The sequence below is a fragment of the Thalassophryne amazonica genome, chromosome 16, assembly GCF_902500255.1.
Source record: "Thalassophryne amazonica chromosome 16, fThaAma1.1, whole genome shotgun sequence".
NCBI classification, from domain to species: Eukaryota; Metazoa; Chordata; class Actinopteri; order Batrachoidiformes; family Batrachoididae; genus Thalassophryne; species Thalassophryne amazonica.
This window is the reverse complement of record NC_047118.1, coordinates 77,997,463-78,023,078: the sequence shown is the minus strand read 5'-3', so window position 1 is coordinate 78,023,078 and position 25,616 is coordinate 77,997,463. Positions and strand designations below refer to the sequence as shown.

The following is a 25,616-nucleotide window of genomic DNA, read 5'->3' as shown; positions in this document are numbered from 1 at the left end:
ATTGCTCTTATTTACTTTGGTCTATTTCTTCTTTTTTTTAAGTTATTGATGATTGCAGTTTGAGTTTTCATGTATTTCACCATTGATTTCTTCACAAAGAAGAGGTGTTTGTTCATCATGTGCGCACGCGTGCACACACACACACGCGCACGCACACACACACAGCGTGTCCAGGTTATGACACACATTACAATACACACTGGCAAAAACAACAACAAAAAAAAAAGCTTCTGCTTTATGCTTCTGGGAATGACTGTGTAAACATTCTATTTGGAGGTTAAAGGTCAGCAGATTGCAGGACGATAGAAGCTGCTGGTTTTAAATATTTGAACATTATGAGGAACAACAACTGAACCCTCTTGTAGCGATGACACACAGCGTTTTAGGAACAATATTCATGTGTAGATTTGATTTTGTTGAAACGTTTCTTCATCAGTTGGACACTGAAGCAGGTTGCGTCATGCGACGGTCAGTGAACTTTACAGGAATTCTCTGCGCTCATACACACAAACGGAGCACCAGTCGACACCCGCAAAGCCAAGAAGACAGCCGTGTGAGGACCACCATGCTTCTGATGGTTCTGGTTCTGCTGCAGGTTCCCGTGGAAGCTTCAGGTCAGTCTCCACGTCTAAATATTAAACAATGAGCTTTTCTTCAGTTTGCAGAAAATTCAAACGGTCAACAAAGATCTCATTTTCCCGTCTCTCTGTGTGAAGCGTAACAACCAAAGCTGAAACCTCAGTAGTGGACAATTTGAATCATGTGACTTTCTGTGTTGATGTAAAGCTCAGAAACAGTTTGACATGAGCAGCTCAAGGTTTTTAGTCATATTCTGACATTTCTCTGTGCATGTGCGTGTGTGTGTGTGTGTGCGTGTGCGTGCAGAGCATGTGCGGTGTTTTGCGACCTTTGACCTGATCTCAGGTGAGTGCGCTCAGGAGCTCGGCCAGGTGGAAAAAGACGACTGCTGTCAGAACCCTCACTACGGTTACCAGGCAACAGATGGAGTGTGTCGGTTCTGTGGGTCAGTACACACGCACGCACACATACCCACACACAAACACACACCCACAAACAGAAAATAAGCTTGACCTAGGCCTTTTTCGCAAAAAAATAAAGCTCATCTTTAAACATACGTATAAACGAGGGATTAAACGTAAGTTACGTCCCAGCACTCGCGACCCACGGCCGGGTTCTGTCCATTCGATGAGCTGCTTCAACAATAATCCCACGGTCCAAAAGGTCAAAGGAGAGGTCAAGCTACAGACATAATAATTATCATATTTCACTGACAGTTAAGGAGAGAATTGGTCAGTTAAAAGAAAAAAATAGTTTGCAGGTTCAATGGCCAGTCATCATAGATCACCAGGGGGCAGCACTTTACATTAAGTGTAATGTAAAGTGCCCACCCAAAGGGGCAGCAGTTTGTTTAGGTCCCAGTGGCTCTAGTGATGTGCATGTCACTGTTGTTTTGTTTTTTTGTTGTTTTATTCCTCTCTCCTGGGACAGACGGCACTTTTGGATTCTTATTTGGGCGTCCTTGTTGTCCTTGGATTCATTCCGCCTCCGGATAAAGGCCGAATCTGAATTCCTTACCTTTGCTCTACCACTTTGCTCTTTCCCTTCATTTTACATATTCATGCAAATGTGCAAAATGGAAAAAGGAAAAGAGTTGGTGAAGGTAGGGTATTGGAATTGGCGCCTAAGTATACCGAAGGGCCTGTTGAAGGATCAGGCTGTGGGTTTCGGAAGGGCAGTGCCTCCTTGGAACAGTCACTCTAACCAGGGCTCCACCCTGCCATGTAAATTTTCATGTAGGGTTTGAGGGTTGAGGTGGGGCTTGGGGTGTGTGGGAGATGAGGGGTAAGGGTTCCCTAGCTGCCCTAGCTTCTTGACATTGGGATGCCTACCCCCACCCCACCCCCATGTCAGTTTTAACTGCAGCGCCGTTGGCTTACACTCCATATACATGTCAGCATTTTTAGTCCCCACTCCTCAAGGGTAATCCTTTGGTTGTAGGTAATAGAGGAGGAGGGGGAGGAATCTGCTACCTGTGGCCCCGCGCTACACTGCCTTGGGTCTGTGGGTGTAGGGGTGGGATCCTACTCCCAACCATAACCAGGTGGTGGGGGGGCACCTGGAGGCTGACCAGAGGCCCTGGGGCGTTTCCCCCACCACCAAGTCCCAGAGCCCCAGCTCGCAGTGAGGTGTTGGCCTGCTTTGTTGGACATTTTGGTGTGAGCAGCACGCTGTGCCCTGCAGGGCTGCCTGGGATCCCCAGCAGACAGTAAGGGTTAATTTCAAGGTGACTGGAGTCAGTCTGGCAGCAGCAGTTGAGAAAATCCTGCTGATGGTTTTGGTGCAAGGACATGAACCACAGGGCACACCGCACTGCTTGTGAGTGGTGTTGGCTCTGGTTGGCAGTCTCAGCTCGGGCTACTCTCTCTCTGGGCTTTTGGGTGCCAACTGGTTTTGGGTCTGGGTGCCTACGTGCTGTATCACATGCTTGCAGGGCTACTTTGCAATTGCGTGCAGCGTGGTTGGGTGCACCCATTGGCACCCATGATGCTGCCATTGCATTGTATGCAGGCGTCACAGTGTTGAGGACCCCAGCAGCTAGAAAAGGCAGAGGACACGACCACATTTCACCTGGCTCAATGGTTTTCATCAAGAACTTAAAGTGGCTCCATTGTGTGGTGGATGCAGCAAGGCGTGGCACCAGCGCGTACAAACTAGGCACTTGGTGAAACAAAATTCTGCAAAGTTACACTGGAGTATCAATGTGTGCAAACCTTTCCAAACATATCCTCAGGTCTCCTGTGTGGTCTCCCTGGTCATCATGGTCACCGTGTACAGTTTTGTGTGGAGAAGGGGTGACACAAAGGAGGAGGTCGTGTTTTGGCATCGGTGAATTAGAATGCGAGGATGCAAAAAATTTGCTGCAGACCAAACCCTGCAACTCTACCTGCTGTGATGGTAACCACATTAATGTTGTATTTGCATGAGCAGATATACAGGCTTCCTGCTCGTAGGCTGTATGTTTATGTTTAGACACGGGGTGGAGCTCCTGGCACTCATGGTCACCTTGCTCACTGAGCTGTGGAGGAAGAGGAGTCAGGAGCAGAAATAGAGTATGCTCCAGTGCCCCTGAGTGTCACGCTGCCTGTGAAGGTTCTTCAGAGCAAGCAGAGCCCTGCAATGCAACTTCACCGTGTCCGGGTAAGCTGTGAGTCTTCCTGTCCGCCTTCTCACTTTGATGTAACAAGCACGAATCGTTAAGTATCATCAGCATAGTACTTAAAATATATGCAAAAATCGTGAGAAATTTACCTAAAGGTAATCACAAGACAACATCAAAAACCCAAGAGCAGAGCCTTGGGGCACACCTTATTTCTTCATTTAGCAATAGCAGCCTATCCTGTTAGCAGAAACTGAGTATAATGAATACAGCAGAGTAAACATGCACCAGAACGACTGAATATCTGGCTGACAGTTCAGGGAAAGGCAACAGGACAAGAACTCTTGGTTACACCAAATTTTACAGCTTTGTAGTTGCATCATGCCAACTAACGTCTGTCTGTCTCAGTCCATGGTGCTTGGTCCAGCTGGTCCATCTGGTCTCAATGTTCTGCTTCCTGTATTAATGACCAGCGCAATAATGTCATCGTCCCCACCAGAATGCAACATCGCACATGCTCTAACCCCACGCCTTCCAGTGACACAGTGCCGCCTGGTAACGGTTGTCCTGGTGACTCAGCAGAGGCCCAGCAGTGCAGTGAGCTCCCCAACTGTCCAGGTGGGAGGCCGTCTGATGAATCAGTTCATCTTGTGCATGAATTAACCAAATAACATTAAACGTGTCATCATTACCAACACTGACCCATTTGATTGCAGTGGACGGCAATTGGGGGGAGTGGTCTGAACCTGGGTCTTGTTCAGTCTCCTGTGGGGAGGGGCTACGACTGGCATCCAGGATGTGTGACAACCCCGCCCCTAAATATGGCGGGCGGCTTTGTGAAGGACCGAGCACTCGGCACTTCGTGTGTCAGAGCCCATGCCCTGGTATCACACACACATACACATAAACATCACCTCATACAGAATAACTCTGATGTCAGGGTTGCAGCTGCCTCCCTTTAATGTTCAACTGACACTTTGAAGCCAGGGGGCGCTCAAGCACATTTACCTCTAAACAATGTATGGCTAATGACCAAATCAACGGTAATTAATATGTCAATCAAATCTGATGCTTTTACAATCTGTCATGGTGTGTCTCTGTCCCCGTCAGTCCACGGTTTCTGGTCTGGTTGGTCAAGTTGGAGCGACTGTTCTTCTTCCTGTATCACAGAAGGCCATGCTACAGTCAGGACTCGTCGTCGCTATTGTTCTAACCCTGCCCCTTCCCCCAGCCCGCCTGGTAAAGACTGTGTCGGTGACAGCTTGCAGACAGAGAGCTGTGACCATCTGTCTTACTGTCCAGGTACCCCAACACACGTGCACCAACAAGTGACCCCACACCTCCAGAGACTGTGAATAGATCCTAAAGAACGCATATCCATTTTTTAAAAAGCATCTTTTCTGCAAACTCACTCGTTGCTAATGGGTGCTTTAGGCTCTTAACTGAATTTGCATGTGAGCCACGTTTTAGAGATCTCACAATCACAAATCTGGAGCTTCAGTATTCCACTGGAACCGTTCGACTGCTCTCTCTGGGTTTGGAGAGAAATGCTGCTGGACTTTAAAGTGTGCTGTTGTGCAAAGGTTTTAGACATTTATGTGCCAGAATGCTTTGAAAAATAACAAACCCTGCTTAATATCTAAGGAGCCTCTTCAGCCACAGACTGCTCCTTCCCAAGTGCAGGACCAACAGACTGAGAAACTCCTTTGTCCCTCAGGCCATCAGACTGTACAGCTCCTCATTCGGGGAGGAGTAACAGGAAGACAGAGGACGGGAATGAGAATTAGAGGAACAGTAGTAGCCAGTAAACCAGTATTGATCAGTATTCCAGGTATTTATATTGTGTATTTATATTTATAATTGCAAACTGCTTTTCTTTTTTTCACTTTTGATACTCTGTGTTCTTCTTACCCTGTGTGCTGCTATCCAGTGCTGTTGGAACCTCAATTTCCCTGAGGGAGTCTTTCCAAGGGATAAATAAAGTTCTATCTAATCTAATTTAACATTTCAAAACAAATCCAAACAAGTAGAACTGTGCCCTTTTTCAACTTCAAAATAATTCCAAAGGTGACTGTGAACCAGTTCACTGTCAGGGCTGGGTTTCCTACGGGGACCCTCCAGGTGGTCCAGGGCCGAGCTCCTCGTTTAAGAAATTATGTTAGAACTATGAATAACTGTGTGTTCTCTCAAGTAATTCTGTTGTCTGATAAATGTGAATGATGATGACACTGTAAGAAGTCCCACCCACAAAATGTGGTTAATGAGGCGGAATGTAACGAGTCTATCCATCCTTTTTCTATAACCGCTTATTTCAAATAAGGGTCAGCTTTCTAAGAAATTCAGGGTCATCGATATTTGGTCCATATACATTCAGAAGGGTTATTGGATAGAATGGACTCTAAACCCTCTGAACACAGTATGAACTCCAATTCTAGAAACAAACAGTAGTTGAACCCTTGATCAATTTCAATTCAGTTTAATTTATTCAATTTGTAGAGCATCACCTCCTGACAGCGTTGCCCCAAAGCGTGTCACATAAAAACAACCCAAAAAACAAATTAAAATTAATTTACCTGACTTGTAGGCATGCACAAAACCTAGTGCAAGAGTTCATGCACACGCCAGTGTCTTTCGTGTAGGACAGTGCGAGGTGCAGCACATGGCACCGCTTATATGGAAGAAATAAAAAATAAACCAGCTGGTACATGTGGAACCACATTGCGCCGCTTATGTGGAATAATTAAAAAATAAATAAATAAAAAAGCACCACCCCTGATGCAAACTCGTGCCTTTCAAATGCTCTGATTGCCAGTCAGTGACATTGCTACGGAGCTCTTCTTTGAAAGCTCCAGGAATCTGCCTCATATCAGGAGGACATGGAAGTATTACAAAAAAAATTTTAAATTACACACCATATAAAACAACGCATTTATCAAGGAGCAATACAATACGATCCGTGATAGTTCTGTTCCTCTGTAGATGAACCATGGTCACTGACATACGGTCATGAAATGACATGAATGAGAAGCAGTTCGCTCATGTCATGATGTCCACATCTGCTGAAGCATCTCCAACTGGCCTCGTGGTGTTTGTCGACGATGCGGCCGCAGGACACACGCATCATGTGAACAGAGCTCACATGGGTGATGTGACAGTGAGATCGCCTGCTGCGTGTTCTGATCTGATGGTCTTTTCAACCTGGGAGCAGCCTTTCCATATGTGCGCCGTGACGTATACTCGCTCTCTGCAGAACGTCGCTGCAGTGATATAGTTTTTATTTATGTCCACTTGTAACAGCAAACAGACACACGCATGTCCACTGTGGGCAGTTGTTGTCCATGTCTGTCCACCCACAGTATGTGGTGTCCAGCTGGGATGTCCAGATCACAGATTTCCACAGCCGCTTCAGTGGAAGGACACACCTGTCAGTTCTTAGCGCACTCACCAAAGCCACACTCGTGTGGGGCTTAGACAAATTTCTCTGCGAGCACGAACATGATTGTCTGCAGTCTGTTATTGTGCCAAGAGTGCGACTGGCCACACATTTTCTGGAATGTGAGCGGTGTTAGGTGATCATGCATGTCACCTGGAATTTGGCCGCACCTGCCGCGAGAGGGTGCAATGGGTTCACACAGTACACTTTGCACTTGTGTGTGCAAATAGTTGTAGCAACAGGTGTACAAGGTGTTGGAGGCAGGGAGGACATTACACGGTTTGCACACCATGCGCACTAAGTGTGCACTTTGTCCAAACTTTGCACTATGTGTGAAGGGGCCCTTATAGATGCCAGAAGACTGTTCCACAGAAAGGGGGCAGGATAAGAGAAAGCTCTTTGCCTCACAGACTTTTTATTCACCCTAGGAACACAAAATAGTTCTGCATCCTGCGAGCGCAAGGCCTGGGCTGGAACGTAGGGTTTTACTAAGTCAGACAGGTAGGGAGGTGCCAGTCCATGAACAATTTTATAGGCTAGTAGGAGAACCTTAAAATCTGCTCTCACAGAGACAGGCACCCATTGAAGAGATGCCAGAATGGGTGTAATGTGGTCAAATTCTGCTTTGTGTCAAAAGTCTGGCAGCAGTATTCTGAACCAATTTGAGAGCCCTAATGCTGGACTGTGGTAACCCTGAAAATAGGACATTGCAATAATCTGATCTAGAAGAAACAAATGCATGAATCAGGGTCTCAGCATCAGCCATAGACAGGATGGGACGACTTTTCGCTATATTTTGCAGATGGAAGAAAGCAGTCCTCGTAATATCTTTAATGTGTCAAAGGGCAACATAGGATCAGAAATTACCCCAAGATTCCTCACTTTGTCAGTGTGATGTATGACACATGAACCCAAGCTGAGCGCTAGCTGATCAAATTAATGCCGATGCCTCGCTGTCCTTATGTTTGATCCTTAAACATATTCAGGTAGTAGTTCTACAGGTGCAAAACCTATAACTAAACCTATTTTGGTGTCAAAATTAAGAATGTGCATAGTCCTTGTCTATTTTCAAACAAAAACTTCAAGGCTTATATTCATTCAGACTCACCTGTGGACCCTACTGGGTCCCTGCCCTCAACAGCTCAGACCATTCAGAAGAGCAGATCATCTAGTCTTGGAAAAATTATTACGATGACCAAATGAAGTCAGTATTCAGGCAGGTGGGCAAACAAAAAAGGGAAGTAACTGTTTAAAACAAGAAAAAAAAGAAAGGGGGGGGGGGGATAATGTCACATCAAATATTCAAATTCAGTTACCAATTATGTCAATCTGAAATTGTTCCCTTAAGTGTGTTTAAGATATCGGCTTCACTTTGTGCTCACATCCATGTAATTGACCAGAGGCACCAGTTCACAATGTCGCCCATCTGAGTGTTGTTCAGTTTTCAGAAGAGAGTGAGCCTCGAAGTGTGTGTCTCAGTTGTTTCTCTGACCAAAAAGGCATTTTGCATACAGACTGGCCTCTTCTGGATCTGTAAATGTGGACTTGTTCCTGTCGTGTGTCACACTCAGCTTGGCCGGATATAAGAGTCCGAACTGAACTCTGGGTTTGTCTTAAGTTCCTGACTGGAGTGAAAGCAGCTTGGCTCAGCGTTAACCTACAGCGGGTGAAAAGTCTTCGAAAATTTAAATTTGCTGGCCTTGGTATATGAGTTTTTTTTATGTTTATAACCCTGTGCAGGATGTCCTCCAGGGCATGGCAGTAGTGCACCCTGAGAATCAGATGTTGCAGTGGTTCGTTATCTCCGGGATGGTCCTGCAGGGCCTGTGTGCTCAGCCAATCACTGGTCTCTCATCGAGCTTTAGCACTTCTGTTAGCAGCTGCGCAAGAAGGGTTCATTAGTCGGATGGTTCACTAGTCCAAAGGTTCAGTAGTCTGTGTGTATTTACTCCAAACTAAGCAAAACATCGCAATTCAGAGTCACCGATGAAGGTTGGATAATTGCCATTTGAATTAAATGCCAGTCTTAATTACAGAATATTGTGTATGACATTTACATTGTACGGTGCATCTTTATAACCGGAGAAGTTAAAAAGAAAGTAACTTTTTTTTTTTTTATTAAAGTAACATTCACTCTCCCATTACAGATGAAAGAAACGTGTTTTTAATTCAAACAAAAAGCAGGTGTAAGTATACAGCTAATAATGCAGCCCATTGAAACTTGGCATCAAATTATATTCATTTGCTGACCTGAACCTTCGGACTAGTGAACCTTCAGACTAGTGGGATGTTCCTCAGCTGCACCACGAATTCCCTGGGTTTTCTGCCCATTTTCTTCCCCCTCTTTAAAGTGTAGGTCATACAATATGTCATGTTTTTTTGAGTATTTAAGACTAAAATTGAACAACAGTTTGAAATTCATCCTTTCCTGGTGCGCAGTTACTGAAGAGATAAATATTTGGATTTTAAACTGCGCGCCACTAAAATCCAGGAACTTCCCGTTGAGTCCTGATATAGGAGAAGAAGGATGAAGTTTCATCAGCACCGGAACCATTACCCCATTAATTTATGGATTTTTACAGGCTACTGACAGCCCCGTTTCCACAGAGTGGTTTGGGTCTGTGTGTCAGAATGGTTCATTCTCGCCAGCAGAATCCCTTTGATTGGCAGGTGGAACCCATAAATTGACAAGTGCGCATGCACGGTCTGCGGTTTCTCTAATCCACATGGAGGCAAAACCGGGTATTTTACATTATTTATTGTTTTGTGGATCATGGCATAGCGTGCAGACTGAGACTGAGAGCAGATGAGGAGCTGCAGCACAAAGCGACTCACGGAGGAACAAGAGGATCCATTCACAGCAGAGACTCAAACCATCAGCTGCAGATGCAATTAACGGATTACACCTGGAGTTGACCGTGCTGGTCCTGGATCGGTACAGCAGAGACTCGACCCATCATGGATTTTTCTTCAGCCAGGATAACAAATTAAATTATTTTCAGACATTTTCATCAGACTGAAGATGATCTCACTGAAACGGACAGGTAAGACTATATTATTTACTCCTTGTGTGAATGGTTTTAATATTTAATATTAATAACGTGTTACGCTACTTACGTACACTAACTGTACTCAAGAAGTAAAAAAGCTGATATTTTCAGCGTCTTGTGTCATTTTCAGATTTGAAATGTATGTACCTGTATGTATCATAAATAAAAAAATCCACACTTCCGCATCACTTTTTTTCTGATATCACAGATAGTAAAGCTATTTTTTAATGAGTTGATTACAACCTAAGAGCTGGCAAAAAAAAAATTATCATCTCCTGCATGCCGAAATCGCCTGCAGTATTTATTTACTGTATTTATTTATTTTATAATCAGTATTCTGTGTTCTGAACTCTGCCAGTAAATATCGTCACTGTTGTCAGACTGAAGTTTTTTCCTCCACGGTTTCATCTCCCTCATTGTGGTCTAAATAAGGCTCAAAACCATAAGGTTGTGTCCCCACAGTTTATTCAGAAACACCTTCAGACTGGACTTAAAAAAAGCTGCACATTAAAAAAAAAAAATGTCTGAAAACAGCTCGACCTCCGCTGTGTTTTACAATTGATTTGAGCCCGACTCAGCAGGTCCCGTTCTGTTTATGACGTAGCAACAATATGGCTGCGGCTGAGGGCTGAAATAGAGCGCAGGCGACAGACAGCTGTTGTTTATCCTTCACCTGTGCACTTATCGACTTTTATTGTGCAGGATTTTTTTTTTAAATATCAACATTTCATCATTTTTAGTGGTTATCTGTGCACTTTTTTGGTGTCACCTACACTTTAACTCCAGTAATTCTCATATTCTGAGCTCCTCCAGGTCCAAGCACTTTTCTGAAAGTTGTTCAACACATCTGTGCAGTTGTTTGACTTTAGCTTCGAGAGCCACAATATCTGAGGTAGCACTAGTTGATTCTCCTAAACCTTTCAACATATCGTTCTGGGATACAGTGGATCATTTACAGCAATAAATGCATTGTCACTTTTGTTTTCAGAGCAGCTATTTCTCGTCTCAAAGTTGTACTCTCACCTGCAATTCTTTCATCAGCGTTGTTGCAGATATATGACTTAGTTTGCGATGGTTCAGCGTGTAGCGATGCTATGGCAGCTAACACAGTTTGGTTGCTCACATTCTGAACACTTATCTCCAGGTTCTCTGTTCCAGTCTGGCTCAATGTTTCGGTTGGGTGTCCATCGTCATTCAACTTGGTGTTGAAGCTCATCTTTGTTTTTGGCATTTGTACTCAACTACAAGCACTAGGAGTATTATAAATACACAATCAGCTAAACGAGAGTTGCATGGGATTAGTTTTAAATGTACTTTTAAAGTTGAAATCTGCAGGAACTATAGCCAGGCACGTCTTATCCCCTCATTGCTCAACAGCGCCCCTTGGTCTTCCTGCAGTTCGGCAGAAAATGGAAAATTGGGTTATTGATGAGTGGATTAAGGTGTGCCAGCAACCAAAACTGTAACATTCCCATTAGATTCTCTGTACGTTCCAACACTTTATCAAGAAAACATCACAGATACTAAAACTGAAATAAATCAGTTTCTGCTGTGTGAACTGAAAACCTGAAAAAGAACCAATCATCTCGAACAAACCAAACCAATCAGGACGAACAAAAACTGACAGTGACACCTGTCCACAGGTTTCAGTTTGTTCACATTTACCCACCTTTGGACGGCATCGTGGCGTTCTGCACCGACGTGATTCGGCACCGGCCTTTGTGTCTTTGCAGGCGCTAACCTGACTGGTGTTTGTCTGTGTGTGCGTGTGTGTCAGTGCACGGCAGCTGGGGGCAGTGGTCGCCATTTTCCTACTGTTCTGTGACCTGTGGGTTGGGGCTCCAGCTGTCAAACAGGAAATGTGACAGCCCCGCCCCCAAGCATGGTGGCCAGTCATGTCCTGGACCAGCGAGTCAGAGCAGAATTTGTGTGACTAACATCCACTGTCCAGGTACACACACAGCATGCATAAAGGAATGGTGCCCAAAAGTATTGGAACACTTGGTATTTCACACATTTTCATTTGTTTACGCTATTTCAAACACAAAAAACTAAAAATTTCTAAAGTTATCTTCCTTAAACTCAAACTGAAAGCAAATCTCTATAACTCGACATAAATTAATTAAAAATATAAAAGTCAAGATGATGGGTTGCATACAGTGCTGTGAAAAAAGTTAGTGCCCCTTGAGCTTCATGTGCTTAAAAATTTTTAGGACATAAAAAAAAACAAAATCCAGGCTTGTTATATTAATTTTTTTAATTTTTTATTATGCCCTTTAAACTCACCGTAATCTCAACATAATCTCTACATCATGGATTAAAAGAGATAAAAATCTAAAAGCCAAAATGATGGTGTCAATAAGTGCCCCCTTTAGTATAACACATACAAACCATTACTTTTACATCCAGTTTTCTTCAGACAAGTCAGGGGATGGATACATCAACATTTCCAAGACACTGATTATGTCTTGGACTTTATTTACATCAATTATATAGAAATACAAACCGTATGGTGCTCTATGGTAAATCTGTGTGGAGTAGACAGTTCTCAAAAACGAAGGGACCGTGCAAGGAGATGAGTGAGGAAAGCCACAAACACACTCAGACAACCCTGAGCAAGTTCTAGGCTTTTGTGGCTGCGACTAGAGAAATTACACATAGTGCAAGTTTTACATTTTGCATATAATGTCACTTAAAGTAATGATTTGCTTTGTTCCATTCAAGGCCATGAGTACTGAGGCAATGTGAAATTTAGAGCTTTATATATTTTCATTTCATTTTGGTAATGTGAGAGCAACTGCAAAGCAAATAATGGTAGCCATTGTTGTATTGACAGTGGACGGGGTGTGGTCAGAATGGTCGTCATGGAAGCAGTGCGAATACCCCATCAGCGGGAAAGAAATCCGCTGTAAGCATTTGGGAGGGAGTCAGTCACGAGAGCGCCAGTGTTTGTATCAGGCTTACAACGGCTCCATCTGCAGCGGCAACAAACTGACCGACAGGCGGGTCTGCTACGACATCAACCAGTGTTATAGTGAGTCAAATACAATCCACAGCACAAACCATTCAGCTGAGATCAGTCTGAACGGCCATATCTGTAATCTGCATGTGTTATTTGCCAGGACAGTTGTTAACCGTGTAAAGGCCCACTGACGCTTGCATGACTTTGATGCACACACTTGCACACCCTGTGTGGTGCAGGAGAGTAAATTCATCTTTAACGGGTGCAGACTGAACGCGAGAGGGTCGGCGGCGCATGCAATTGCGCAAAGAGAATTTTGAAATATTCAAAAAATATTTCACGCATAAATGTCATGCAACGTGGCACAATCAGCTCGCCAACACTATGTGCAGCTCGTCAAGTAGAGTAAAGAAGTGAGCAGAGCGAGTGGTTGCGTCAGCGGATCGCATCAGAGCCCAGCTAGTCTGAACAATTATAACAAGATGTTAAATCTGTCATAAACATACTTTAACAGCTGCTCACAAGAAGGAAAGAACATGCAACTGTTTTACCAAGCCATGACAATGTAAACATGACAAATAATTACCTTTTTAGACGGCTTGAAATGCTTTCTCCAGCTTGTTCTTCGCACACAAACGAGTCTTCAGGAAGCGATTGGAGCCATTTTCAGCAGCCAACTTGCAAAGAAAATGATTAATCCGCTACGACATAATTATTTTATATACGCAGCATCCAGCGCTCAGCTTGTGGCAATCGGAACAAAGCACTGCGTCCAGCAGGGGACACAGCGGACGTGTGTGCAAGTGCGTGCATCAGATGTCAGCGCACCTAAAGTTGTTGATTTCTTGGCCTATATAAAGTGACATCAGTGTCATGCAAATATGACATAAGTTGTCACTTACTATTTATACAGTTTTTTCAGCAACATTGTGTCATTAGACTTGTCTTATATTGTCGACGGCAACACTGCGAGTCGCTAATGTTCTGATAACTGTGTGTGATTGATTGCAGTGAAGGGAAGCTGGGCTGGATGGGAAGCCTGGAGTTTGTGCAGTCCACCATGTGGAGGAAAATCCAGACGCATGAGGCAGAGAATCTGTCAGCCCGATGTCAGTGCCTACAGGTCAGCTTCACCACCACCATGTGTCTTCTACACGTTTGGGGTCTTTGTCAGCATAGAAGCAGTTTATTTTTAACACGATTACGCGGCTGTGTGTTGCAGGCCTACCATCGGCCGCCTCAACGAGAAGGCGACATTCTTTGGGACACCACTATCAGACTGTGGTCGGGTGTCTTTGAAAGAGAAATGGGAGGTCCAGACCTGCCACAACGTGCCCTCATGCACCTGAAAGCAGGGACTTTAAAATTCCCGACAATCAACATCTCTGAGTGATGATTACATTAACATATTCAAACATTCTCTGAGGTTTTCCAGCTTTTTTATTTCAAATGAAATTGTAACTGTGAATCAGATTCACTAAACATAAGGTGACCATCAAATAATAACAATAATCTATCAATAAAGCAAGATGTGGGGCTGTGGCTCGCATATCTCTGACTATTTGTCAGATCGACCTCAGCTTTTGCATATGATTTGTGCATTGCACGGTGATGTGCATGCTTTATTATGAAAATTTGGGGAATTAATTTTCAAAATCCTTTATTTTGATTAACATTGTAACATTCATACTTCCAAGATGGCGTGGCTCGCTGATGTTACTGGTAGCAAAGTTAAACAATATCAGATTGTTCATGTTGCTTGCACCATTTCACAATAAAATGTTTAATGCCAGCATTTCAGCAAATACCTTTACTGTGAAAAGCATGCTGTCAGTCTTCTGAGTTTAACTTGACAACACTGAGGAGATGGCTAAAATCCATTTTATTGGATAACACCAACAAATTTCCCATTTTTTGTACAATGTTTCAGTAAGTACATAAGCTGAATAAAATCTTAAATTTGCTGTGAGTTCAAATTTAAATAAACTGTATTCAGGAGGTGGGAAACTGATTTGCTGGGTCAAATATTCTAAATGTTCTGTTTAATTTTGTTGGACTCTCTTCCAATAACCTGTTTAATAGGAATCCTGTTATTTTCCAATAATTGATAATAAAACTGATTTTTTTTAAACAATATGAAATACTATATTCAAATAATAATATATGACATAAGTATACCTCTTTGTACATCTCACCTTCAAACACAGTCTCATACGACCATCCGTGAGAAATCTACTTAAGCTCCCAATAATCTATAGGAATACAAACTTCCTACGGGCACTGCACTAGTAATACAACCCCAATTCCAATGATGTGTAAAATGTAAATAAAAACAGAATGCACTGATTTGCAAATCCTCTTCAACCTATATTCAATTGAATACACCACAAAGACAAGATATTTAATGTTCAAACTGATAAACGTGATTGTTTTTGTGCAAATATTTGCTCATTTTGAAATGGATGCCTGCAACATGTTTCAAAAAAGCTGGGACAGTGGTATGTTTACCACTGTGTTACATCACCTTTCCTTCTAACAACACTCAATAAGCGTTTGGGAACTGAGGACACTAATTGTTGAAGCCTGGTAGGTGGAATTCTTTCCTATTCTTGCTTGATGTACGACTTGAGTTGTTTAACAGTCCAGGGTCTCCAGGGTTGTTGAATTTTGCACTTCATAATGTGCCACACATTTTCAAAGGGCGACAGGTCTGGATTGCAGGCAGGCCAGTCTAGTACCCGCACTCTTTTACCACGAAGCCACGCTGTTGTAACACGTGCAGAATGTGGCTTGGCATTGTCTTGCTGAAATAAGCACGGACGTCCCTGAAAAAGACGTTGCTTGGATAGCAGCATGTGTTGCTCCAAAACCTGGATGTACCTTTCAGCACTGATGGTGCCATCACAGATGTGTTAGTGCCCATGCCATGGACACTAACACACCCCCATACCATCACAGATGCTGGCTTTTGAACTTTGCGCTGGTAACAATCTGGATGGTCTTTTTTCCTCTTTTGTCTGGAGGACACAACGTCCATGATTTCCAAAAACAATCTGAAATGTGGACTCATCAGACCACAGCACACTTCTCCACTTTGCATCTGTCCATTTCAAATGAGCTCGGGCCCAGAGAAGGCGGCAGCATTTCTGGATGTTGTTGATGTATGGCTTTCACTTTGCATGGTAGAGTTTTAACTTGCACTTGTAGATGTAGTGATGAACTTTGTTAACTGACAATGGTTTTCTGAAGTGTTCCTGAGCCCATGCGGTAAGATCCTTTACGCAATGATGTCTGTTTTTAATGCAGTGCCGCCTGAGGGATCAAAGGTCACGGGCATTCAATGTTGGTTTTCGGCCTTGCCTCTTACATAATAATAATAATAATAAATTTTATTTGTAATGCACTTTACATTTGACACCAAATCCCAAAGTGCTACAGTATAACACAGAAGACTATAAATCAATGTAAAAGCAATAAAACAGTAACAATAAAATCAAAATAAGAAAACAGCAGCAGTTATTAAGTTAAAGGCCAGAGTAAAAACGTAGGTTTTGAGTCCTTTTTAAAAAGCATCCACGGTCTGTGGAGCCCTGAGGTGGTCTGGGAGGGCGTTCCATAGACGGGGAGCAGCCACTGAGAAGGCCCTGTCACCCATGGTCTTGAGCTGTGTCCTGGGCACGGCTAGATAGTGCTGTTGGCCTGACCGGGTCCTAGTGGAAGTGTGTGGTGTGAGCAGTTCAGTGAGGTAAGTGGGGGCCACACCGTGAGACAGTGATGAGTGTGCAGGAGAACTTTGTATTTAATACAGCAGTGAATGGGGAGCCAGTGGAGGGAGTGAAGTGTTGGGAAAGTGTAGTGACATGGACCCACAACAGGGGGCGTAAATGAAAGGACAATGGATAAGCCAAAAATAACAATTTAATGTTGTGAATTGCACAACGGAATACAGACAATTGCAGTTGAGAAGTACAATCAATCGTACAAAAGGTGACGTGTGGGCAGGCTCGAGGATAGAAGACGTCTGTCCAGAGAAGAGCCGGATCCCACACGGCTTCCACCGCCAACGGATCTGAAGAACACCGGAGCCGCCAAGTCCTGGGACCCCAGGTGGCCACCGTCTCCAGCTGTCAGACCTGGTACTGCTGGCAGAATCAGAAACAGTTAATGGTGGGTGTGTGAATACACACCCAGGAATCTCTCAGTACTCAGTTCCTCCAGGAGGGAGAACCTCCACCTCCAAAATAGGAACACCTGTGCAGCTCCTGTCAGTCGCTTCTCTGGATGGAGTGAGAGGCGAAGACGTCGCAAACCCACACTATGCGCCAATCCAGCAGAAGACTGTATCCACAGAAACAAACGGCTGCACACAGAACAATATTTAGTCACGGTTCAGACACAGCAGAGAATATTACCTGAGTGGTAGCTGATTTCTCGGCGGGGAGGTGGAGTTGCAGTCCAGCTTTTATGGTGATGTGGATGATGATAGTAGAATGAGTGACAGCTGGTGCTGTTGATGAGTGACAGCTGTCACTCTCTGTTGCTCCGACGCCCTCTCGTGCTTGAAGCCCGCACTTCAAGCAGGGCGCCCTCTGGTGGTGGTAGGCCAGCAGTACCTCCTCTTCAGCGGCCCACACAACAGGACCCCCCCCAACAGGCGCCTCCTGGTGCCCGACCAGGCTTGTCCGGATGCCGCCGGTAGAAGTCGGCCAGGAGGACCGGATCCAGGATGAAGCTCCTCTTCACCCAGGAGCATTCTTCAGGTCCATACCCCTCCCAGTCCACCAGGTAATGGAACCCCCGACCCTTCCGACGGACGTCCAGGAGCCGACGCATGGTCCATGCCGGCTCCCCGTCGATGATCCGGGCAGGAGGCGGCGCAGGTCCGGGGGTGCAGAGTGGTGAAGTGTGGTAGGGCTTGAAACGTGACACATGGAAAACAGGATGAATCCACAGTGAAGCTGGCAACTTCAGCTTCACTGCGGCCGGACTGAGGACTTTCAGGATGGGGAATGGTCCAATAAATCTGTCCTTGAGTTTTTTGGGATTCCACTTGAAGAGGGATGTCCTTGGTCGATAGCCAAACCTCCTGCCCGGGCTCGTATGCAGGGGCCGGGGAATGCCAGTGGTCTGCATGGGCCTTGGCCCTCGTCCGGTCTTTGAGCAGGGCAGAACGGGCGGTACGCCACACCCAATGGCACTTCCTTAGGTGGGCCTGGACCGAGGGCACCCCGACCTCTCCCTCCACGAGCGGGAACAATGGGGGCTGGTACCCCAAACACACTTCAAACGGGGAGAGGCCGGTGGCCGATGGCACTTGGCTATTGTGGGCATACTCGATCCAGGCAGACGGTGGCTCCAGGCCGTCGAGTGCGCGGAGGTCACGCAGCGGAGGGCCTGCTCCAAATCCTGGTTCGCCCGCTCTGCCTGTCCATTCGTCTGGGGATGGTACCCGGACAAGAGACTCACGGTGGCCCCCAGTTCCCTGCAGAAACTCCTCCAGACTTGAGAGGACAACTGACGACCACAATCCGAGATGATGTCTGATGGAATCCCATGCAGATGCACGACGTGGTGGACCAGGAGGTCTGCAGTCTCCTGGGCCATTGGGAGCTTCGGGAGGGCCACGAAGTGGGCCGCCTTGGAGAACCTGTCCACTATCATGAAGATGGTGGTCATGCCCTGGGATGGCGGGAGGCCCGTGATGAAGTCCAGGCCGATGTGGGACCAGGGGCGATGAGGCACGTGTAAAGGCTGGAGGAGACCTTGGGTCTTATGATGGTCCGCCTTGCCCCTGGCGCAGGTGGTACAGGCCTGGACGTATTCCCGTATGTCGGCTTCCATAGACGCCCACCAGAAGCGCTGCCGGACCACTGCCACGGTTCTTCGCACCCCCGGGTGACAGGAGAGCTTGGAACCATGACAGAAGTCCAAGACCGCAGCTCTGGCCTCTGGTGGGACGTACAGTTTGTCCTTCGGGCCAGTCCCCGGGTCCGGGTTCCGCGCAAGGGCCTCCCGGACGGTCTTCTCCACGTCCCAGGTGAGGGTGGCCACAACAGTGGACTCGGGGATGATGGTTTCTGTTGGGTCCGACAACTCAGCCTTGACTTCCTCCTCGTGCACCCGGGACAGGGCGTCAGATTGTTGATTCTTAGTCCTGGGGCGGTATGTGATCTGGAAGTCAAAACGCCCAAAGAACAGTGACCAGCGGGCTTGCCTGGGGTTCAGACGCTTGGCGGTCCAGATGTACTCCAGGTTCCGATGGTCCGTGAAAACCGTAAACGGTACCGATGCTCCCTCCAACAGGTGTCTCCACTCCTCAAGAGCCTCTTTCACCGCCAGAAGTTCCCGATTGCCGACGTCATAGTTCCTTTCAGCCGGGGTCAACCTGCGGGAAAAATAGGCACAAGGATGGAGAACCTTGTCGGACTCCCCGCTCTGGGATAGCACGGCTCCTATCCCTGAGACAGAGGCATCCACTTCGACTATGAACTGGCGATTTGGATCGGGCTGCACCAGGACTGGTGCAGTTGAGAACCGGCGTTTCAACTCCCTAAACGCGGCTTCAGGTGAAGGGGACTTTAGTGGAGGTTAGGGCTGTCAGGGGGCTAACTACCTGACTGTAGCCTTTGATGAACCTCCGATAGAAATTTGCAAAGCCGAGGAACTGTTGCAGTTTCCTACGGCTTGTTGGTTGGGGCCAATCTCTCACCGCCGCAACCTTGGCCGGATCAGGAGTTGGAGGAGATTATGAATCCCAGGAAAGACAAAGAAGAGCGGTGGAACTCGCACTTCTCGCCCTTCGCAAACAGCCGGTTCTCCAACAACCGCTGCAGGACCTGACGTACATGCTTGACATGGGTCTCAGGATCCGGAGAAAGGATGAGTATATTGTCTAGATATACAAAGACAAACCGATGCAGGAAGTCCCGCAAGATGTCATTAACCAAGGCCTGGAACATCGCGGGCGCATTGGTGAGGCCGAACAGCATGACCAGGTACTCAAAGTGACCTAACGGGGTGTTAAATGCCGTCTTCCACTCGTCTCCCTTCCGGATCCGAACCAGGTGGTACGCATTCCTAAGATCCAATTTGGTGAATATTTGGGCTCCATGCAGGGGCGTGAACACCGAATCCAACAGAGGTAACGGGTATCGGTTGCAAACCGTTATTTCGTTCAGCCCTCTGTAATCGATGCATGGACGGAGTCCGCCGTCTTTCTTACCCACAAAAAAGAAACCCACACCCATCGGGGAGGTGGAGTTCTGGATCAACCCGGCAGCTAAAGAGTCCCGGATGTAGGTCTCCATTGATTCGCACTGGACGAGAGAGGTTGTACAGCCTGCTGGACGGGTACTCAACGCCCGGGATCAAATCGATGGCGCAATCATATGGTCGGTGCGGGGGAAGAGTGAGTGCCAGATCTTTGCTGAAGACATCAGCAAGATCGTGGTACTCCTCAGGCACCGCCGTCAGATTGGGGGGAACTTTGACCTCCTCATTAGCTGTCACACCGGGTGGAACCGAGGATCCTAAACATTCCCGGTGGCAGGTTTCGCTCCACTGCGTCACAACCCCAGACAGCCAATCTATCCGGGGATTGTGCTTTACCATCCATGGAAAACCCAAAATCACACAGGAGGTGGAATGCGTTACAAAAAACACAATCCCCACCCTGTGATTACCAGACAACCAACGTTACTGGCTGTGTCTGGTGTGTGATTAGTGGAAGAAGGGTGCCATCTAGTGCCCGTACCTTCAATGGTGAAGGTAGAGCCACCAGAGGGAGCCCAACTTCCTTTGCCCATCTGCTGTCCAGCAGATTCCCTTCCGACCCCGTGTCTACCAGTGCTGGGGCGTGAAGGGTTAGATCCCCACTTAGGATCGTGACTGGGATTTGTGCGGATCTGCGGGGTTTCCCCGCGTGCGTGTTATGACCCACCCTTAGCCCAGATTCTAAGGGCGGGCGTTGTAGTTTAACCGCTTGGGGCAGTTCTTCTGTATGTGCTCGCTCGAGCCACAGAAAAAACAGTCCCTGCGGGCCAGCCTCCGTTGTCTGTTATTTGATTTGACTTTGGCCCTGCTCGTGTCCATAGCTTCGTCAGCAGGGGGAGCTGTTGCCACACAGAGCTCTCTGGCTGTGGAGCGTGGGGACGGCGGCACCCTTTCGGACCCGGAAGGAAGAGGGATGGTTCGTGTCCGGCCACGCCCCCTGCCCTGCTCCCGACTATGTTCCTCTAATCGGTTATCTAATCGTATAACCAGGTCGACAAGCCCGTCAAAATCCAGGGGTTCTTCTTTAGCCAGCAGATGCTCCTTCAGGACCGGAGACAGTCCGTTTATGAAGGCGGCGCGGAGTGCAACAGTATTCCAGCCGGACCTCGCTGCCGTGATGCAGAAGTCGACTGCATACTCCGCTGCACTCCGACGCCCCACGTTCAAAGCGGTCTCGCCTCTATTAGGGTGATCAAAAACCTGTTTGAACTCCCTCACAAACCCAGGATATGTCGTTAGGAGCCGTGAAACTCTTCAAATAGACCATTCCTCTGCAGATGATAAGTTAGCTGTTTTACAACTACCCTTTCAAGAATTTTTGAGAGAAAAGGAAGGACTATATAGACGATTATGGACTGTAGATGATGGAACCCTAAATTCCTTGCAATTGAACGTTGAGAAACATTGTTCTTAAACTGTTGGACTATTTTTTTCACGCAGTTGTTCACAAAGTGGTGATCCTCGCACCATCTTTGCTTGTGAATGGCTGAGACTTTTGGGAATGCTCCTTTTATACCCAATCATGACGCTCACAATTAGTGTCTCAGTTCCCAAACGCTTATTGAGTGTTGTTAGAATGGGTGATGTAACACAATGGTAACCATACTACTGTCCCAGCTTTTTTTGAAATGTGTTGCAGACATCCATTTCAAAATGAGCAAATATTTGCAGAAAGAAAAAGATTATCGGTTTGAATTTAAAAAACTTGTCTTTGTGGTGTATTCAATTGAATATAGGTTGAAGAGGATTCGCAAATCATTGTATTATGTTTTTATTTACACTTCACACAGCATCCCAACTTCACTGAAATTGGGGTTGTAAATAAAAAAAAAAAATGTTTTATGTCTACTTTTAAAAATCATGTTTTTTTCCATATATCAGTTTATTCATTGTACATTTTAATTTGTTCGTTCTTTGGCGTAACGTGAGAGCAGAGGGAACAGTTTTCTTGTGTCACTCCTGTGTTGATTAAAAAATGTCCAACATTTCTCTCATGAATGAGACTTTAAAGCTATTTTTCTGTGAAACAGCAATCTTTAAAGCAACAAATTAACAACTGAAAATCAAAGTTTTACAGAATCTTTCACCATCTTCTCACAATTCTTTTAAAAGTAAACAATGAATAAAATCTATTTAGCCAAAGAGTTTCCTTCATCTCCACATCAGCATTGCAATTGTTTTGACTGACCTTTGACCCCTGGGTCATTTTGCACTCCCTTTGGCAGTGAATCCCATCTTCTTCCAGTAACAAATAAAATGGTTTGCTTCTTGAAAATCTTAATCTTAACCGACACTGGAGTCTGCAGCAAACATTTTCTAATACAGTAGTGTTCAGAATAACAGTAGTGCTATGTGACTAAAAAGATTAATCCAGGTTTTGAGTATATTTCTTATTGTTACATGGGAAACAAGGTACCAGTAGATTCAGTAGATTCTCACAAATCCAACAAGACCAAGCATTCATGATATGCACACTCTTAAGGCTATGAAATTGGGCTATTAGTAAAAAAAAGTAGAAAAGGGGGTGTTCACAATAGCAGCTGCTGTTGACGCTACAAACTCAAAACTATTATGTTCAAACTGCTTTTTTAGCTGTGAATAACTAAACTAGTACTTAGTTGTATAATCACAGTTTGTCATGATTTCTTCAAATCTGCGAGGCATTAATTTTGTTGGTTTGGAACCAAGATTTTGCTTGTTTACTAGTGTGCTTGGGGTCATTGTCTTGTTGAAACACCAATTTCAAGGGCATGTCCTCTTCAGCATAAGGCAACATGACCTCTTCAAGTAGTTTGACATATCCAAACTGATCCATGATACCTGGTATGTGATATATAGGCCCAACACCATAGTAGGAGAAACATGCCCATATCATGATGCTTGCACCACCATGCTTCACTGTCTTCACTGTGAACTGTGGCTTGAATTCAGAGTTTGGGGGTCGTCTCACAAACTGTCTGCGGCCCTTGGACCCAAAAAGAACAATTTTACTCTCATGAGTCCACAAAATATTCCTCCATTTCTCTTTAGGCCAGCTGATGTGTTCTTTGGCAAATTGTAATCTCTTCTGCACGTCATTTATTTAACAGAGGGACTTTGCATGGGATTCTTGCAAATAAATTGGCTTCACACAGGCGTCTAACTGTCACAGCACTTACAGGTAACTCCAGACTGTCTTTGATCATCCTGGAGCTGATCAATGGGTGAGTCTTTGCCATTCTGGTTATTCTTCTATCGATTTTGATGGTTGGTTTCCGTTTTCTTCCACGCGTCTGTTTTTTTGTTTTTTTTTGTCCATTTTAAAGCACTGGAGATCATTGTAGATGAACAGCCTATAATTTTTTGCACCTGCGTATAAGTTTTCCCCTCTCCAATCAACTTTTTAATCAAACTACAATGTTCTTCTGAACAGTGTCTTGAACGTCCCATTTTCCTTAGGCTTTCAAAGAGAAAAGCATGTTCAACAGGTGCTGGCTTCATCCTTAAATAGGGGACACCTGATTCACACCTGTTTGTTCCACAAAATTGACGAACTCACTGACTGGATGCCACACTACTATTACTGTGAACATCCCCTTTTCTACTTTTTTTTTTTTTACTAATAGCCCAATTTCATAGCCTTAAGAGTGTGCATATCATGAATGCTTGGTCTTGTTGGATTTGTGAGAATCTACTGGTACAGTATATATATATATATATATATATATATACAAACACACACACACACAAAGTTGTATGTAAATGTTTGGGCACCCCTGATGATTTCCATGCTTTTCCTTTATAAAATAAATACAAGTAAAGTAAAGACAAGTAACGTGATGTAGTTTTCAATTTGACTGGAGCATTTTTAAATTTCGACCCCTGTGTAATTCTTCAATTGACCCCTACCTGGCCACCTGTTGAAAATTCAAGTGGCCAGTCGTTTTTTTAAGTGTAATTTCTGAGTTGTATTTGTGCTGAATTTAATGCTTGTATCACCATTTGAAGGAATGTTTCAGTTATCTGCTGCACTAATAAGCCAACAGAGCATGAACCAGCTGCTGTCTGTTAGCTTAAACGTGTATATAAGACCCCTGGATTAAAGGAGAAATACTGCTTTTAACAACATGGACCTCATTTCTGGCATAAAATATGGTCATTTACTCACCAATATAAGTTTGGTATCATTATTATTCCATAGTTCAAACGACGTGTTCAGTTCAAATCTGAGGCAAACATTTTTCTTCTTCTACTAAGGTGGATTAGAACTTTTTGTGGTACACAGCACCAACTACTGGATAGGAGGAACCTAGCAGTCAATGTGACTCACCAATTTCAAAATGCAGGTCTTTCAACCAGAAGTGTGGTGCCATGACATGTCAATCATCTGTGTCCAATCAGATTTCAGTGAAGTCCAGTGAAACCCCGGCCTCCACTCTAGCTCCACCCATGCCAGGAAGTGTTCAACTAAAGTGGCAACTATTAAGCTTTAATTTTGTCAATTAAGTTAAAACCTAGGTTTCAAAAAGAGCTGGTTGCCGTTCTTCAACAAACACTGCCCCCTGCAGGCAAACATGTGTTCACACTGGTTTATTCGTTTTGTTTCCCAGTGCCCCAAACAAAAATGTTTCCAGAACTAAATGTGCTGTGATGTCATCTTAGTGGCCCCGCCTCTCTGAGGTGTTCTCTGCTGGGGTGCAAAAGTCAAACATCTCCGTGATCCAATCAGATGCCAAAGTCCTGTGAGGTCTTTATGACCCGCCACATTTCCTGGTGGATCTCTGCTAACGAAAATAAATATTTTATTTTTTTCATCGCTTTAGCACATTTCTTTTTGAAGAATGTCTCAGTTGGATCATTTCATTCCAAACCAATGTCCAATCACATCCATATTATGAAGAATCAAGATTACAGAAGAAGTGAAACCGTGAACGAACTCTAGGACAAAGAATGTTTGGAAATGAAGACAAAGGGGTGGAGCCACAAAGCGGAGAAGTTAAACTTTGGACCTTTGACAGTAATTAAAATGGCTTCCACCCACAGACAGAAGGGGGCGGAGCTTATGTAACTTCCATGTGTTCTGCTCATGATGACGCTCTTTAGGCTGAAGAATTCAAACATTTTTCTTTCTCTCATTACAAAATGGAATAGAATTTTAAAAAAAATGTAACTACATTTGTTAGCATTCAGAGTAGAGCTGGACAACAAAACTTTAATCACGATTAAGTGCATGATTTGTATGATTAATTGCATTGTTATACGCAAAATCAAAAAATGAGTTAAAAAGTAGTGTATAGCACAATTTTAACTGTTCTGCCATATGAACGAAAGTGCTGTAGCATTTGTTCTGCAAACACTTAACAGCATTTTGTTTACACAGCTGCAGTTAAATAAAAATAAATTATGATTACCCAGTGATGTCCAGTAGTCCCCAGTGAGAACAACAGCGGGTGCACGTTGTACAATTGTGGCTTTTGCAGTCCTCTCCTTTATCGTGCATTGTGAGGGAATCTCATACGTGCTGTCATTTGTCACAATTCTCAGAATGTCTCTCAGCCCAACGTCCTCCACAACACTAATCGGCCTGCATTCTGTAGCAATCCATTTTGCTGTCGCATTTGTGAGCATCTCTTACCTTTGTTTATCTATAATTCTCCCACATGATGCATCTAACGCGCCACAGTTTAATTGAATGATTTGCTGGTATCAACTGTGTGTGCTGCATTTAGGTGATATTTAAGA

At 44.9% G+C, this 25,616-nt stretch overlaps 1 protein-coding gene across 1 annotated transcript; it reads left to right on the top strand.

Annotated features, from left to right (window-relative positions):
- The first annotated feature begins 419 nt into the window (after window positions 1–419).
- LOC117528488 (properdin-like) lies at window positions 420–14,753 on the top strand. Its single transcript, XM_034191121.1, has 11 exons — window positions 420–614; window positions 886–1,024; window positions 2,813–2,976; window positions 3,052–3,219; window positions 3,587–3,796; window positions 3,895–4,062; window positions 4,289–4,480; window positions 11,439–11,612; window positions 12,498–12,695; window positions 13,635–13,746; window positions 13,846–14,753. Exons 1-11 carry the CDS (start codon window positions 461–463, stop codon window positions 13,970–13,972), a joined length of 1,806 nt encoding a protein of 601 aa, XP_034047012.1. The 5' UTR covers window positions 420–460; the 3' UTR covers window positions 13,973–14,753.
- The last annotated feature ends 10,863 nt before the right edge of the window (window positions 14,754–25,616 follow it).